General features: G+C 44.1%; 1 protein-coding gene across 1 annotated transcript in view; it reads right to left on the minus strand.

Annotated features, from left to right (window-relative positions):
- Positions 1-4,851: 4,851 nt before the first annotated feature.
- Positions 4,852-18,030, minus strand: part of LOC115471170 (placenta-specific protein 9-like) — a 39,044-nt gene continuing 25,865 nt past the window's right edge. The window contains exons 3-4 of the mRNA XM_030204871.1: positions 8,552-8,675; positions 4,852-4,964 (exon numbers count right to left, since the gene is read on the minus strand). Coding sequence (XP_030060731.1) covers positions 4,954-4,964; positions 8,552-8,675 — 135 coding nt within the window. The 3' untranslated portion in view covers positions 4,852-4,953. The remainder of the gene's footprint in view (positions 4,965-8,551; positions 8,676-18,030) is intronic.

Raw genomic sequence — 18,030 nt, forward strand, 5'->3', positions numbered from 1 at the left:
CCCTAAGGAAAAAGAGGACACATACCCTACCCCCTGTCACACCCCACCCCGCCCCCTGTCACTTTGACCTCCCCCCAAATACAGATTCCATCTCTCTGCCCCATGTATATCCCCTCTCCAATTTTCCAGCCTCCCTCCACCCACATGACTCCATTTACTACCCCTCCCCTCTTCTGTACTTTATTGTAGTGCCCTGGTGGTCTAGTGGCCTTTTTGGGGGCAGGAAAGAGCCTCCTCTTTCCTGCCCGGTGCGGCTGTAGACCTCTCTTGCTCCCAGCACCGATTCAGAATGGCTGCCGAGAGTTCAAGCAGTGACATTGCAAAACTTCTGGGCACTTCGGTGACATCCTGGGTGGAGACTACTTTACAGTTTCTGGCGGATATTTGCAAGGTGGCAACGTGGTCGATGCTGCATACCTTTGCCAAACACTATAGGGAGGTTATTGTGGCACGCTCAGAAGCCAGTTTGGGAGTTTCAGTCTTCAGGACAGTGGTGCCAGGATCCCACCCACTCTAGGGATTGCAGGTTCTGGAATAGTGGGAAGCTACATGATGGAAGGAGAAATTAGGTCTTACCTGATCATTTTCTTTCCATTAGGCCTTCCCACTATTCCAGAGGCCCACCCAAGGTTTCTGAGATGTTTAGTCAGTTCAAAGTAATGGGTCAAATAACGACTGTCACCTTGCATGGTGCTTCCTTGAAATCTCTTGTTCTCTATAAGTTGTCCAGAGATAGAGAAGTCCACACATTTTGCTCGTCTGGTTAGTGCTAAATCCGCGAGTTAAGGTTGTTGTGTTTGTCCTGAGTTTATCCTTACTGCTTTTTTATGTAAACTAGTAAAAAAGGCCCGTTTCTGACACAAATGAAACTGGCGCTAGCAAGGTTTTCCTCAGAGTGTGTATGTTTGAGAGAATGTATGTGAGAGTGACTGTGTGTGAGAGAGAGAGTGAGTGAGTCTGGGTGCGAGTGTGTCTGTGAGAGAGAGAGTGTGTATGTGAGAATGAGAGTGTGCAAGTGCGTATGTGAAACACAGTGTGAGAGAGAGTGTTTCACACAGATACAGTGTGTGCGAGAGAGTGTGTGTGTGAGAAACAGACTCTCTGTGAGACTGAGTGTATGAGACCAAGAGAGTGTGTGTGTGACTGTGTGACACATAGCGTGAATGTGATACAGTGTGAGACATAGAGTGTGTGAGAGACAGTGTGAGAGTGAGAGAGAGAAAGACATTGACTGTGAGAGAGAGAGAGTGTGTGAGAGAGAGAGAGTGTGTGCGTGACAGAGATACCTCCCTCCCTCTCTCTGGTGTCAGGCCCCCCCTCTCTCTCTGATGTCTGAGCGTTACTGTGCAGGACGCTGAACTCTGGCTGTGCTTCAAGGAACTGACCAATTCTATTTAATAGAATGCACCTCCAACATTCTGAAGCCGAGAAACCTTGTGTGGTTGGTCACTTCTGTTTGTGACGAACCTGGAAGTACGTGATGTCAATTCAGGAGATGGATACAGAGAGCAGGAATGCCTCAGCCATGCAGTCATCTTCAGAATGTTGGAGGTGCGTTTTATTATATAGGATACTGAGGAGCTGTACTGGATGTCAAGAGATATGTCTCAGCTCAGTTTTCAGTTCTCTATTTCTCCCTGCTGCTTGATAGACAGAACTATCCCACAGGTTCTGGAATAGTGGGAAGGACTAATGGAAAGAAAATTATCAGGTAAAACCTAATTTCTGCCTTTCCTTTATAGAATATTAAAGTAACCGGATATATATGTCTGTATGTGCTTAGTCATGAGCACTTAATGCTGTCCGTAGAGCTGGAGAAATGTGTGCACCTAAGTGATGGTGAAAACGTGTGTAATTTATAGACTTCTATAAATTATGCATGTAAATATGTGCCCCAACCACACTCCACCTGGAGTGTGTCCATATGCATACCCACCTGTAAAATAAACACTATCCTCAGAATTCAGTATAGGTCATCCATTAGCTAATTAGGTGCCAACAATCAATAATTGGTGTTAACGAGCACTTGGCAATAATTAGGAGTTGTGTGCAGATCTGCCCTACATCCTATTTTATAACATGCATACCTAAATTTTATAGTGTGCAACTCCAAAGGGAGTGTGACCATGGAAGGGGCATGGGTGGATTAAGGGCATTACCGGAAATTAGGTGTGATGTTAATAGAAGTACCTGCATTTGCCCACCTCACTGCCATCAGTTGGGCACCAGCCTTTGGTGGGCAGAAAATGCTCACATCCAAAGCGATGTGCGGTAAGCTAGTATTCTGTAAAGATTGTGCCATACAGAGTGCCCTTTACAGTATATTAGCACACTTCATTTCAGATGTCATTATAGAATCTAGCCTTATGTAGATATGCACATATTTATAGACTAGTATTCTGAACATTTATATGCATGAATGTTGGTGCCTACATTACAGAATTACCCCCATGTTGCATAAATATATGTGCTGTGGTTTCTGAGAACCTACTTTTCTCTGTGTAAGTAGTTGGGGAAATTTTTTAAACACCCACTTGTGTATGTAAAATGCTGTTTTATGTGCTAGTTTTCACAGCACTGCAAAATGTTCCAAAATAGATCATCATCGCCTTAAAATTGGTGGCAACCCATCACTAAAGTCTTGGAAAAGTTTTTACTATATATATATATTTTGATATTGTCATCTTTTTGCTTAAATCTGATCTTAAGAGCTGTGCTTTTTGAAAGCTTGTCAAAAATGTATTGTTTATCCAATAATAAAAGGTATCATCTTTTCCTTTCTTTTGTTTTATTTCTGTTTATTACCTTTAAATTCAATCCAGCTAGATCTATTTGAAACCATGTCTTTGTGTATTTTTATATCAAGCATGTTGAAAAACTGCATGTCCTTTGATAAGATGAACATTGTAGAGTCTTTCCTTTGCATGGAGTAGATGTAACATTCTTCAACCAGACTGGCCTGGGTTTGGCTTTCCCAGTTGGAGTGCTGTGATGGGATCCACCTACAAGTCCTCTGTCCTGTCCTTCACAACAAGAACTATTGCCCTAGGAAGCACTGTTTGAGCAAAAATGGCACTCAAACTTTGTGAGTGTTCTTTCAAAGTAAAGAAAGTAATAAACTAGTGTTTAAGGGTGGGGGTTAATCTCATGTGGTCAAAGTGCTGTTTTGTCTTTCAGTGTACTGAGCTCCATCTGCTGTTTGGGTGGATGCAGCATTTCTTCTGACTTGACAGTTCTGAGTATGTTGGATTTCCAAAGATCAATCCTGTATCCTTGCAGGCACCTTGCTGTTGGCACTCTCGTTGCCTTGTTATGTTTAGTAACAGCCAGAGCTTGTATTTGTAGGAGTAGTGCTGAGGTCATTCATAGTGGCAGACAAGGAAAGAATCAGCTGTTTTGGGACACAAGTTAGTGGAGGACCTGGCTTATTCCCACACTAGGAACAGCAAAACAGGAAGAAACTCTACATCAAATCATCCAATCAAGTAAGAGTAGAGGCTGACCAAAGGACGAAACCAATGCTGGAGACGGTGCTTAAAAAATTCTTTATTGATTACTTGAATAGGAACACCCGACACGGTCCGTGTTTCGGCGTCAAAAAAATGCCTGCCTCGGGGTCTCGTTCATATTCAAAGAGATATACTATGCAAACAAAGCTGCCCGAAGGCATCCACTCAAAAAGATATACCATGCAAACAAAGCTGCCCGAAGGCAGATTCCATCGGGGAAGGCTGGTCTGTCCAGTATCTTCACTTGAGTGTCTTTTGCACAGTAAAGAGTCTTTTAAGCACTGTCTCCAGCGTTGGATTCATCCTTTGGTCAGCCTCTACTCTTGCTTGATTATCCCCACACTACCTAGGGGAGCAGGGAGGGCCCAGGGCAGCTCCTTCATATACAAATTAGAATCCCAGCACAATGGGATTTCATTCTACCAGAACTGAAGTCTGAACTGGATTCAACCAACGCAGAGCGCAAGCCCTGTCCCATAAGCATGGCACCAATATTCAACCACTATTCTCATAGAGCTGAAAATTGTGCCCGTCAAAAATTCAGATTTTATCAAGTCAAAACAGTATGCACAACTATTGGCAGTGAGAGAAATGCAGCAATGATTAGTTATCTCAAAGCATTTTGCTGCAGTTTTCTTGGGGCAGGGTGTTGATGAAGGGGAGGTGGTAGTTTGACAGTGTGTTATATCATACAGCACAGGGAAGTGAGAAATACCTTTGCTTAAAAACAGGGGTCAATTTTTAGCCAGTGGCAGTGAGTATTTTTAAATGATGATTATTGCCGGCTAAGTTAGACCTCAGTCCAGTGCTGAACCATGTCCAGGCACCTGCTTTGACTATCTGGGAAAGTAGTGATGCCCAGACGTTATATGGGTCCAGCTGTTCTTCAGGGTCGTACCCACATAGCTAAGCGGGCAGAGTTAGAACTGCTATTTAAGTGGTTCTGATTGTGCTGTTAGTTGTGCGGGGCACAACTTCCAAGACTGCTGCAGCTCAACGCAGTGTGTAATCAGGGGGATGATATTTAGCAGCACTGCCCAGTTATGTGTCATTCAATATCCCCTCAGTATGATTTAACCAGGCAGGAAATGTTTTGGAAGGTCAGGCCCACTTAGACATTTTACATTAGGATTTTGGTGCTTTCTGTCTGTAATCTAGTTGTCACATAACCTGTTAACTTACAGTATCAAGTTTTGCTTGTGATGTTTTGCACTACTTGGCACAAAGATGTGAAACCTAAATCCTAGATTCTCATTCTTCCCTTTCAACAATTCAAATGCACCATTTCACTACTGAACAACATTTCAGGTTTGCATTACTCCATTACATTTGGACTCGAGGATAGTTTATTAAAATAAAAACTATTTAATTCATACAAAAAAGTGCAACTGTTACTACAGATAAAGTGAAACAAAATCCAAATTGGTAGTAAATTTCCAGATGTTCAGCTTGAATCTGTAAAACAAATAAGATCAACTCAACAGACAAATGAAATTACTGTAAAATTAATGTCATTCATTATACATTAGACTAGACATGGGCAGAGGTTCTCAAACTGGGCCAAGTGTTGAGAGAAGTGGTGACGATTAGGGGACATGAAGTGTGTTCTCCCTCAGAACTGGGAAATAAGAATAACCTGGCTGCAGGATAGGTAGCACGCCAAACCGTGTTGAGCGAATGATTATTTTCATGAAGAAGTAATATTCAGCCCACAGCAGTCAATGGTTTTTAGATTAAGATATTCAATGCTGGGCCATGTTTGTGCTCCGGAATTGAATATTTGCAGTCACCGCGAAGTAAACCAGGGACCATCCAATATTCAGATCGATGCTCGGTCAGCTCAGTGGATAAAGTTAAGATAGGCTTTCTGCTGTCCTAACTTTATCCACTTAACTGGTTAAGTACCGGCTCTGCCCAAGTGCCAGCCTCGTCTGCCTCACCAACTGGACGGTGCCATGGAGGTCGGAGGCAATATTCAGTGGCTGTACCCGCTTAATTGTTGCTGAATATTAATGAATGGCCAGCTCAGTGGGATTTCACTGGGCAGGAGCCTCTCCTGCCTGATTAAACCCTTTTGAATATCTGGCACAGGGGCAAGTCCGACCATTAGGCCACCTGAGGGGGGACTCAGGCAGCACGCTTTAGGAGCAGCATCTCGGGGTGCTGGCTTTGCAGCGTTTTACCTTGTCATGGTGACTTTCCAAGCCCGATAGCAGCAGCAATTCCCATATGCTGCCCTGCCGCCACCGCCACCCACCTCTTCCCTTTACGGTGGCCGCCTGAAGTAACTTCCTATTTCACAGTAAAGGGAAGAGGCGGGTGCTGGCGGCGGGAGGGCAGCGTATTGGAATTCCTGCCGTTGCCGAGCTTGGAAGTCACTGTGACCAGGTAAAGAGGGGGGGGGGGCGGGGAAGACATGCAAGCTCTGCCTCAGGCGGCATCTTGCCGTGGGCCGGCCCTGATCTGGCATGTGGTGCCTCCAGAAACTTCCTGCTAAGGGAAAACCTGCAAGATTAAATCCATCCGTGTGCTGTTATGGCCACCACTGCCTGCTCCTCTGAATTTTTTTTTTAATACAGGTACACAACTACCACACCACTTTATTACAACTACAACAAAAGCACAAATACATAAACTGCCCGATATTCAGGCTGTGGGAGATAACCAAGCTGTCTCCTGCTAAACCTGGATATTCAATGCCAGGCCGTTTCCAGTCACCGCCATTGAATATCTGGGTTAACTTTGGCCGGGCCAACTTTAAGTGGCCAAGTCAGCCCACCCAAAGTTATTCTAGCTATTGTGGCAGCCAAATATGGCCGCTCCGGTTTTGAAAATTGGAAGATAGCTGGTTATATTGCACAATATAACCGGCTATCGTTAAGCTGAATACCGCTGGATAGCTGCTTAAGTGCCATTTTAGTAGCCTTTTTGTTTTAAAAATCAAGTGGAAAGTGAATATGTGGGGATGGATTTATTAAAGGTCTGGGCCGGTTTTGACCTAAATCCAAAATTTCAGTGGAGAAAAACACTGACAAACCTTTTTTTTAAAAAGCAAATATGACATCTTTGATCGGCACCCAAATTTGGGCATCATATATATACTTCCTGCTGTTACTCTCCTCTGTCTGTATTCACATATACAAACATTGTTTATTAGGAACAGTGGGGTCATTATTAAATGGCATTTATCTACTTAGCAGATGCTGCTAATCGTACAAGCATTGGTGAGAGGGATAGTCAGCGGGAGTAACTGGATATTGCTACTAAGGGCCAGATGCGCTAAACTTAACGAGCCCTTAACGAGCAAGTAGTAAACCCTGGCACGCACTAAACGCCATTTCCCGATCACGGTAGCAGCTAACGAAAACAGAATGCAAATCATAACGCTTGGCTGCTCTGCGTATGTTCTACTGGCCGATTCTCTGACTGTTTTACGAGGGATTAGAGAATGTAAGTGAGCTGCAACGAGCAGCTCATTTGCATTCCCTTTTTTGATGCATTGCCGTTCCCTGCCGATTTGCTATGGAATTTGGTAGGGAACGACTCTAACGACGACTTTAGTGCATCTGGCTCTAAATATTTCCTCCAACTGCCTCAGCGCTCTCTAGGCAGAGTCTGGCTAGCCCATAGGTGGAGCTTGGGTGGAACCAGTGGTTATCAGCAGATAGCAAACTGGATACAGTTAAGATAGCAAAAAGGTTGTCACTGTCCAGTTAGCAGTCTGAATATGGTGACTGATATCTGGGTACTGGCACTGAGGCCCCGATGCACAGACATCAGGGCAGTCGCAGTCAAACTTACCGTTTTGCAAACAACAAACCAATGCTCAAAGGGGAATTGCATGCAAATCAGATGCACGTAAATTCTGCACGCGGCTTGGTAGGGAAAGTACCTAGCACATGTGCAGAACAGTCTCTAGGAAAGTGTCCATGTTCTTTCTACACATGTACTGGGCAATTTCCCTACCCTGCTGCCAGAATACCGCTGTTTCTACCCTCGCATGGTATCCTGGGCAATAGATGGAAAATGTAGACTTCCATTCCTCAGGCTCCCTGATTCAAGATGAAGCAGTGGGAACTAATATACGAGGGTTTAAGCCTGTCAAAAATGTGCCCGGTATCTCCTAAAGCACTATTAGCACTTAAATCTGTCAGATTTGAGGCGGATTATTATCCTCGTACTCATGAATGGAGCAGAAGCCTTTTGTAATTCTTGTGCAGAGCTTGTTCTCATGTTGCCCTCAAACTACCGACAGCTCCAGACCTGTCAGAAAATTTTACACTTAAAAGGTAGGTGCTCCTTTCTGTGCATTGCACGCAATGCTCATTGCAATACTAATAAGCTTGTTGTAATACATTTGCATGGGGTTCTCGCAAACTGAGGTTAAAGCCACGCAAAACCCCTTTGTGCATTAGACACTACATAACATTTGCTTTAGACCAGCTCCAACTGGTCTAAAACAAACATTGCAACCACAGTAAGCTTTGTGCATCAGGCTCTGAATCTCTTGTGACTAACTGCTGTCAGCCACCATTCAATATCAGCTCCAGTGTCATTACGTCATTACGCTGCTGCCTACGTATTGAAAATATCTAGTTTTTTTTTTGGGGGGGGGGGGGATTACATGATAGCCCTGAGAATTTTTCTGAAGGCCATAACGCTGTGCCATTGTGGATCACTGGGGGTAACAGTCATGGTGGATTTATTTGCAATTATCTTAAGCCAGTAAAGTACAGCTCATATGTCTCAGAGCCAAGTGGAGTTTTTAGTGCTTACATAACAGGGATGCCTACCCTGGACATCCCGTTTGATGGAGTCTGTATCATCTATGTGCATTCTTTTTTGAGGATTATAATCTATAAACTCTTCTGATCCTATCCAAAACACTCCCCTGGGAATGCTACCCCTAAACGCCCAATTTACCTGTGTTAGCTGATGTTTATCCATGTGAATACCTTTGATCAATATCCTTTCTGTAAAAATATTATCTTAAGAAAATATGCCAGTATAAGTTAGTAGGAGACTAGCCAAAATATACATACCATCATCAAAGATATCAAGGATTGGGATTCCCGTGGGCAGAGGAGGACTCTGCGCTGTGTCTGTGATCGTATCCAGTAGAGTCTTTACTTCTGAGTATAGGTATTCCACTGTCTTCTCTACCTTCTAAAAAGTAACATAAGAGCAAGTGTCAGGCCAAGCGCACAGTCTGAGCACCAACTGGGTAACTGATGGTACATTTCACAGTGGTATATAGTGGTACAGCCTTCAGAAATGCTTTTAAAATCCTGCTCTGATTTGAGGTAGGTACAACCATTTTGAGTCATGCTCACAAATTAAAACTATGCCTAAACAGGCAGGAGAGACTTCTTGGTTGTGATCACTAATCTAATTAGGGGAAAAATAGGAATATGAGGAAATTGATGAAAAATGTTACAAAATTCAGGACCTTGCCCACCTTATAAAATGCACCCAGTGCACCCAGTGATCATGAAGAAGAAGAAAATCTGGTCCAGTCAGTAATTACCAGGCTCATAAAGAATGTTATGGGCTGAGCTCACACACCATAGCATTTTTTTTTCTTCTAATTGTAAGGAAGAAAAAAAAAAAAGTAAGCCCAAACAAACTTTTGCTGGCCTGGCAATTCTGTGCACTGCCATGCAGAAGATTTGGGTATGATCCATTGCAGCTGCTCCCTGGGCTGGGATGCTGTAGAGATGGTGGTTATGCACAGGGTCACTTTTACCTATGGGCAAAGGGTGTAGATTTCCCAGGTCCAGCATAATATGGGCACACAAGTGAAAGAAAGCCTGAACACAGAGGCCACTCTGACCCTATCTTCCTTCCCTCATTTCAGCTTCCTGGGGGGGGGGGGGGGGGGGGGGGGGGGGGAGGGGTACCAGCATAAAGTTTGAGAATCATGGTGGCTCTTCCAGTCTCATCCCTCAACAAATAGGAAGTCATATCAAAAGATGCAGAACCAATTAAGTCATCAGTGGTGCACACTGACATGGCTCCATGCCTTTATTCTGTTTGTTTTTTGCCCCAGGAAGCAGTTTGGCTGCTAGAGAGGGTCAGTGGTGCAGCTGGAGAATGGGGAAAGGGTACCAAGGGGTGGGGATACCTATAGGTGGTTAATACAATCCTGTTCATACTGCCTGAGGAGAAGAAGTCTCAGAAAATACACAAAATGGTGACCTGTTCGGTGGACTTAGGACCCACATTAGCTAGCCTCTGTAGGCCCCCAGTCAAGGATAGTTATTGCAGTGAATGGGCTACTCGTGGAGGGGTCTGTGACACAGGGCAGAACTCTGGGTGGCTATGAACGAAGGCTCATGTTGCTATAACATAATGGAGCCTAGTTCTGTTTGAGCTGGAAACCCAAAGGAACAGAGGAAAGCTGCTGAACCAAAAGCAAGTAGGTCTTCAAGTCCCAGCAATTTAAAAGCCTTTTGTAGCCCACTAAAATTTGTACAAAAATAAATGATACTGTCTCAATTGCCATGTGAGTGTGATTCTTGTAGCTCTAATACTCAAGGCTCCCATGTTAGATAAGATACATACTGCAGCTGGATATCAAGTCTCATAATACTACTGAGAAGTCTGCAGTGTTATGGAGCTCAGCCAGTCTTCATTCATGTTACAGTATCGGGAGGGAGAGGAGGAAAATACTGTCTCTGGTTTTTATAGAGAGATTAGAATGTTAGCAGCTGTCAATCCATTTAAACAAAGCTGGAGCCTGGTTGGGTAGGGAATAGTTTTATAAGGCTAACAAAGGCAGATGTTTTGCTTTAACTGTTAGGGGTATGCAGGCAAAATAATTTTGTTTGTTTAGTTTCCCATGTTATTTCTGTGGGGGGGGGGGGGGGTCATTTTAGTTTTATTGTATGTTGAAATTGAATCATTAAACAATTGTTACTTTTATAAAGTGTCACTTCAACCAGTTACAGTACTGTGCTTTTTTCAATAGCTTTATGAAAAAGTAACTTTTGTATATATTATACATTCAGCTATAGAATACATGCCACAACTGAGTTATGAGATGTAATATGCAATAACACATGTGTTTTTTATTGGGGTGTCCTGGTCACTATGCAGATTTGATCTACTGTGGTCCTCAAGAGTCACAGACTTGTTTAATTTTCAGGATATCCACAATGAACATGTATGAGACATATATGTATACAGTGGAAGCAGCGCATGCCTCCCTGCATCCCTCATTCTTATTCATTGTGTATGTCCAAAAATCAGACCTGTTTATGGCTCTCTGAGGGTTGAAGTTGCACCTCCTCCCCCTAGGCATTATGGCGCCTGTTCAGTGAGGGTGAAAAGTTTTATCCAATATCATATCTTATTGGCAAAACTTTGCACTATGAACCCGTGCATGAAATTCAGTTTGAAACAAGGTATTTATTTATTTATTGCATTTGTATCCCACATTTTCCCACCTATTTGCAGACTCAAAGTGGCTTACAGAGTGTGGTTATTACAATTTTGGTCAACTTATTTGGAGTTATTAAGTTTAAATCAACTGATGTGATGCGTGAAGGTGTTTTCCATGTGTATTGTGGTCTAGGAAGGGCCCAGGATAGCTCAAGTGTTCATGACTTGTTTGGTTGAGTGTTTGAGTTGGACTTCAGGATTACCTAAAAATTCTTCTAGCCCAGATAGTTGCAACTATCTGATTTATTTTCCAGCAACAGATCAACATCGATAGCACATGTGACATTCACACTGAGATTCCCAGTAGTCAAATTTCCCTAAATTAATTCTGAATCTTTGAGAGTTAGTTTTACTTCTAAAAGTGATTGATGATGCTTGAGAAATTTAACTTATCTTCAATAAAAACAACTTTTATTAAGGATCTAATTCAGCTTTCATATGTTGTTAGGAAGGATACCACACTCATTTGGTCCTAGGAGACTATAAGTGGGAGGCTTTAGGTCACAGATTAAGACTTGAGAATCTTCAAATTTACAAAACAAAAAACTAAACCCGTATGCAGTTTGGAAGTCATCCAGGCCACATCCCTTATGGATTAGAACTACAGGCATTACAGTAGATTTCTATGATGATAATTCAAGTGTAATTGATTTGGATTGATTTTTTTCATGATAGCCTCTCAGAGTTTAGCTAACACAGGACTATCTGTCTATCTGGCCCCTGAGCAGCCCTTCATAAGTACATAAGTACATAAGTAGTGCCATACTGGGAAAGACCAAAGGTCCATCTAGCCCAGCATCCTGTCACCGACAGTGGCCAATCCAGGTCAAGGGCACCTGGCACGCTCCCCAAACGTAAAAACATTCCAGACAAGTTATACCTAAAAATGCGGAATTTTTCCAAGTCCATTTAATAGCGGTCTATGGACTTGTCCTTTAGGAATCTATCTAACCCCTTTTTAAACTCCGTCAAGCTAACCGCCCGTACCACGTTCTCCGGCAACGAATTCCAGAGTCTAATTACACGTTGGGTGAAGAAAAATTTTCTCCGATTCGTTTTAAATTTACCACACTGTAGCTTCAACTCATGCCCTCTAGTCCTAGTATTTTTGGATAGCGTGAACAGTCGCTCCACATCCACCCGATCCATTCCACTCATTATTTTATACACTTCTATCATATCTCCCCTCAGCCGTCTCTTCTCCAAGCTGAAAAGCCCTAGCCTTCTCAGCCTCTCTTCATAGGAAAGTCGTCCCATCCCCACTATCATTTTCGTCGCCCTTCGCTGTACCTTTTCCAATTCTACTATATCTTTTTTGAGATACGGAGACCAGTACTGAACACAATACTCCAGGTGCGGTCGCACCATGGAGCGATACAACGAAATTATAACATCCGCACACCTGGACTCCATACCCTTCCTAATAACACCCAACATTCTATTCGCTTTCCTAGCCGCAGCAGCACACTGAGCAGAAGGTTTCAGCGTATCATCGACGACGACACCCAGATCCCTTTCTTGATCCGTAACTCCTAACGCGGAACCTTGCAAGACGTAGCTATAATTCGGGTTCCTCTTACCCACATGCATCACTTTGCACTTGTCAACATTGAACTTCATCTGCCACTTGCACGCCCATTCTCCCAGTCTCGCAAGGTCCTCCTGTAATCGTTCACATTCCTCCTGCGACTTGACGACCCTGAATAATTTTGTGTCATCGGCGAATTTAATTACCTCACTAGTTATTCCCATCTCTAGGTCATTTATAAATACATTAAAAAGCAACGGACCCAGCACAGACCCCTGCGGGACCCCACTAACTACCCTCCTCCACTGAGAATACTGGCCACGCAATCCTACTCTCTGCTTCCTATCTTTCAACCAGTTCTTAATCCATAATAATACCCTACCTCCGATTCCATGACTCTGCAATTTCTTCAGGAGTCTTTCGTGCGGCACTTTGTCAAACGCCTTCTGAAAATCCAGATATACAATATCAACCGGCTCCCCATTGTCCACATGTTTGCTTACCCCCTCAAAAAAAATGCATTAGATTGGTGAGGCAAGACTTCCCTTCACTAAATCCGTGCTGACTTTGTCTCATCAGTCCATGTTTTTGTATATGCTCTGCAATTTTATTCTTAATAATAGCCTCCACCATCTTGCCCGGCACCGACGTCAGACTTACCGGTCTATAATTTCCCGGATCTCCTCTGGAACCCTTCTTAAAAATCGGAGTAACATTGGCTACCCTCCAGTCTTCCGGTACTACACTCGATTTTAGGGACAGATTGCATATTTCTAACAGTAGCTCTGCAAGTTCATTTTTTAGTTCTATTAATACTCTGGGATGAATACCATCAGGTCCCGGTGATTTACTACTCTTCAGCTTGCTGAACTGACCCATTACATCCTCCAAGGTTACAGAGAATTTGTTTAGTTTCTCCGACTCCCCCGCTTCAAATATTCTTTCCGGCACCAGTGTCCCCCCCAAATCCTCCTCGGTGAAGACCGAAGCAAAGAATTCATTTAATTTCTCCGCTACGGCTTTGTCCTCCTTGATCGCCCCTTTAACACCATTTTCGTCCAGCGGCCCAACCGATTCTTTGGCCGGTTTCCTGCTTTTAATGTATCTAAAAAAATTTTTACTATGTATTTTTGCTTCCAACGCTAATTTCTTCTCAAAGTCCTTTTTTTGCCCTCCTTATCTCCGCTTTGCATTTGGCTTGGCATTCCTTATGATCTATCCTGTTACTTTCAGTTGGTTCTCTTCTCCACTTTCTGAAGGATTGTTTTTTTGGCTCTAATGATTTCCTTTATCTTACTGTTTAGCCACGCCGGCTGACGTTTAGTCTTTTTTCCCTTTTTTCTAATACGTGGAATATATTGTCCTGAACCTCCAGGATGGTGTTTTTAAACAGCATCCACGCCTGATGCAAGTTTTTTACTCTGCGAGCTGCTCCTTTCAGTCTTTTTTTCACCATTTTTCTCATTTTGTCGTAATCACCTTTTCTATAGTTAAACGCTAGCGTACTTGATTTCCTAGTTTCACTTCCTTCAATGCCAATATCAAAACCGATCATATTATGATCACTGTTATCAAGCGGCCCTCGTATCGTTACCCCCTGCACTAGATCATGAGCACCACTAAGGACTAAGTCTAGTATTTTTCCTTCTCTTGTCGGCTCCTGAACTAGCTGTTCCATGAAGCTGTCCTTGATTTCATCAAGAAATCCTATGTCCCTTGCGTGTACAGATGTTACATTAACCCAGTCTATATGCGGGTAATTGAAATCCCCATTATTATTGTGTTGCCCAGTTTGTTTGCGTCCCTGATTTCCTTTAACATTTCCGCATCCGTCTGTTCGTCCTGGCCAGGCGGACGGTAGTACACTCCTATCACTATCCTTTTCCCCTTTGCACATGGAATTTCAATCCACAGTGATTCCAAGGAGTGTTTTGTTTCCTGCAGAATTTTCAATCTATTTGATTCAAGGCTCTCGTTAATATACAATGCTACCCCTCCACCAATCCGATTCACCCTATCACTACGATATAATTTGTACCCCGGTATGACAGTGTCCCACTGGTTATCCTCCTTCACCAGGTCTCAGAGATGCCTATTATATCTAATTTTTCATTTAGTGCAATATATTCCAACTCCCCCATCTTATTTCTTAGGCTCCTGGCATTCGCATATAGACATTTCAAACTATGTTGTTGTTCATAAGTACATCATGCTTAGTACTTGACAGTATTAATTGGCAATCTTTTGTCTGATTTTTATTGTTATTTACAGATACCCGATCTACTACAATCTCTTTTGCAACCTCACTATCAGGATACTCTATCTTCCCTGTTATGGTGATATCTTTGAAAGATACCTTATCCCGAACCATGCTCTTTTGAGCGACTGTCGGCCTTCCCCCCATTTCTAGTTTAAAAGCTGCTCTATCTCCTTCTTAAACGCCGATGCCAGCAGCCTGGTCCCACTCTGGTTAAGATGGAGCCCATCCTTTCGGAATAGGCTCCCCCTTCCCCAGAATGTTGCCCAGTTCCTAACAAATCTAAGCCCTCCTCCCTGCACCATCGTCTCATCCACGCATTGAGACTCTGGAGCTCTGCCTGTCTCTTGGGCCCTGCGCGTGGCACAGGTAGCATTTCAGAAAATGCTACCCTGGAGGATCTGGATTTCAGCTTTCTACCTAAGAGCCTAAATTTTGCTTCCAGAACCTCTCTCCCACATTTTCCTATGTCATTAGTACCCACATGTACCAAGACAGCCGTCTCCTCCCCAGCACTATATAAATCCTATCTAGGTGACGCGTGAGGTCCGCCACCTTCGCACCAGGCAGGCAAGTCACCAGGCGATCCTCACGTCCACCAGCCACCCAGCTATCTATATGCCTAATGATCGAATCACCAAGTACAACAGCTGTCCTAACCTTTCCCTCCCGGGCAACATTTGGAGATATATCCTCGGTGCGAAAGGATAATACATCCCCTGGTGGGCAGGTCCTGGCTACAGGAGTACTTCCTACTTCACCAGGGTGATGCTCTCCTTCTAGGAGACCTCCCTCCTCCAAGGTAGCACAGGGGCTACCTGACTGGAGGTGGGACTTCTCTACAACATCCCTGTAGGTCTCCTCTATGTACCTCTCTGTCTCCCTCAGCTCCATCAAGTCTGCTACTCTAGCCTCTAGAGAACGGACACGTTCTCTGAGAGCTAGGAGCTCTTTGCATCGGGCACACACATATGACACCTCACCAATTGGGAGATAATCATACATGTGACACTCAATGCAAAAGACTGATTGGTCCTCTCAAAGGCCTCCTCCTGGTTTCTTCAGTATGCTCCATAACGCTTCTCTGGAGCAATGAAAATAACCTCTACTCGGATATCCTTTTGCTCAGTGAGAAGTATGCTTTTTAACCACGCAGGGAGCTGTGTGCAGTCCCTCCAATAATTGTGGCACTCTAGATTCAACATATGATCGCATGGGGCAACTCTATTCCCTAGGTTGGGCATAGCTTAGTTTTATGATAGGTCCAGTTGGAAATGGAGAGTGAAGACATTACCACCCAGTGTGATTCCAAGATGGACAATTAAACACAATTAGACTTTGATCTGGTTTAATTAATAATGTAATTAAGAAGTAATGCTTGTACAACAAAGCTGAGTCATTATTTTCCAACAAGCAACAGGGCAAAGCTAATGGCAGTAAAACAGGAAAGGGGCCCCATTAAGCAGTTATGCTGATATTAGCCCTCTCCTCAAGTCACTTCACTGGCTTCCTATCCGTTTCCGCATACAGTTCAAACTCCTCTTATTGACCTATAAGTGCATTCACTCTGCAGCTCCTCAGTACCTCTCCACTCTCATCTCTGCCTACACTCCTCCCCGGGAACTCCGTTCACTGAGTAAATCTTTCTTATCTGCACCCTTCTCCTCCACTGCTAACTCCAGACTCCGTTCCTTTTATCTTGCCGCACCACATGCCTGGAATAGACTTCCTGAGCCGGTCCGTCAAGCTCCATTTCTGGCTGTCTTCAAATCTAAGCTAAAAGCCCACCTTTCTGATGCTGCTTTTAACTCCTAACCCTTATTCACTTGTTCAGAACCCTTATTTTATCATCCTCACTTTAATAGTCCCTTATCTCTTGTTTGTCCTGTTTGTCTGTCGTAATTAGATTGTACTCTGTCGAGCAGGAACTGTCTCTTCATGTTCAAGTGTACTGTGCTGCGTACGTCTAGTAGCGCTTTAGAAATAATAAGTAGTAGTAGTAGTAATTAGCAAGCACTATTACCATGGTGGCATGACAGTGCATGCTGTGTTAGTGGGTGGGAAATGAACTGAAAAAGGGTGTGAACTGCATACTGCTAGGGGCAGGAAAGAGCGGGGATTGCTCCTGCCTTGAAGACTCGAGGCTTGGTCTCAGGCAGGGTGCATATCTTGGGGTGGTCACAGGGTAGGTGACTTGGGGAGGGGTAATCCCAGAGGAAGATTTGGGAGGGGTGTCAGAAGTACTGCTGTGGAGGAGGGGAGCATATCAAAGAACCATCAGCGGCTACCCAAAAGCTATGCAGATGCCGGCCAAAATTCAGAGCTAAGTGACAACAGTCCTAACAGTTAGTATTGCTTTTTCTGTGGTCCTATTTGGTTATTTAGCTATGCGTTTCTGCCCAGAAGATTCCCACTGGACCACCAGGGATGTTGGTAGACCCTGAAGGGGGGGGGGCTGTTCATGGGGGAGGGGGGGTTGATCTGAGGGGACAATCTCAGGGGGGTCTATTTTGTGAGGAGGATTTCGGGGTTTGGAATTGGTAGGAGGGTTTGGGAGGGGGTGTCAGAATTTTCACATACAAGCACCTAGATTTCTATGCCTAAACAAACCACAGACGGAGCAAAGACAAGGTACACGGGCACTTTTTGTACCTGTGTAAGCTTAAGTGAATTTTCAAAGAGGAGTTACCCAGATAGTTTATCTTTAACAAGTAAATTCATTTAAGGTTATAAGAGTACAAGAAAACCCATTTATTGTATCTTACCACTGTGCAGTCTACTTAAAATTGCCATCTTTATTTATAACCAGTGGTGTGCTGGAGCCGGCTCGCACCAGCTCGCAAGAGCCGGTTGTTAAATTTTCTTCCGGCTTGCAAGCCGGTTGTTGAAAATAGCAAGCCGGCTCTGGCTCTCCATCCTCCGTCCTCCCTCCCTCCGGATCCGCCTCACCGCCCGCTTGTTTTTTAAATTCTTAGGTTCCAGCGCTGAGTCGCCGACTGTCCTGAGTCCTCCCTTGCCGATTTGCGCTTTAAAAATGGCCGCCGAGACTTCCAGAGGCGGCCTCGCGAGACTTCAGCTGAAGTCTCGGAGGCCATTTTGAAGTGCGAATCGGCATGGGAGGACTCAGGACAGTCGGCGACTCGGCGCTGGAAGCGAAGAATTTAAAAAACAAGCGGGCGGTGAGGGACCGGATTGGGAGGGAGGGAGGGAGAAGAAGAATTCACAAAACAACTCGGGAGGGGGTGGCAGGGGGGAAAAGAGAGTCGCTGCTGGGCATGGGTGGATGGAGGGCA

The sequence above is a fragment of the Microcaecilia unicolor genome, chromosome 5, assembly GCF_901765095.1.
Source record: "Microcaecilia unicolor chromosome 5, aMicUni1.1, whole genome shotgun sequence".
NCBI classification, from domain to species: Eukaryota; Metazoa; Chordata; class Amphibia; order Gymnophiona; family Siphonopidae; genus Microcaecilia; species Microcaecilia unicolor.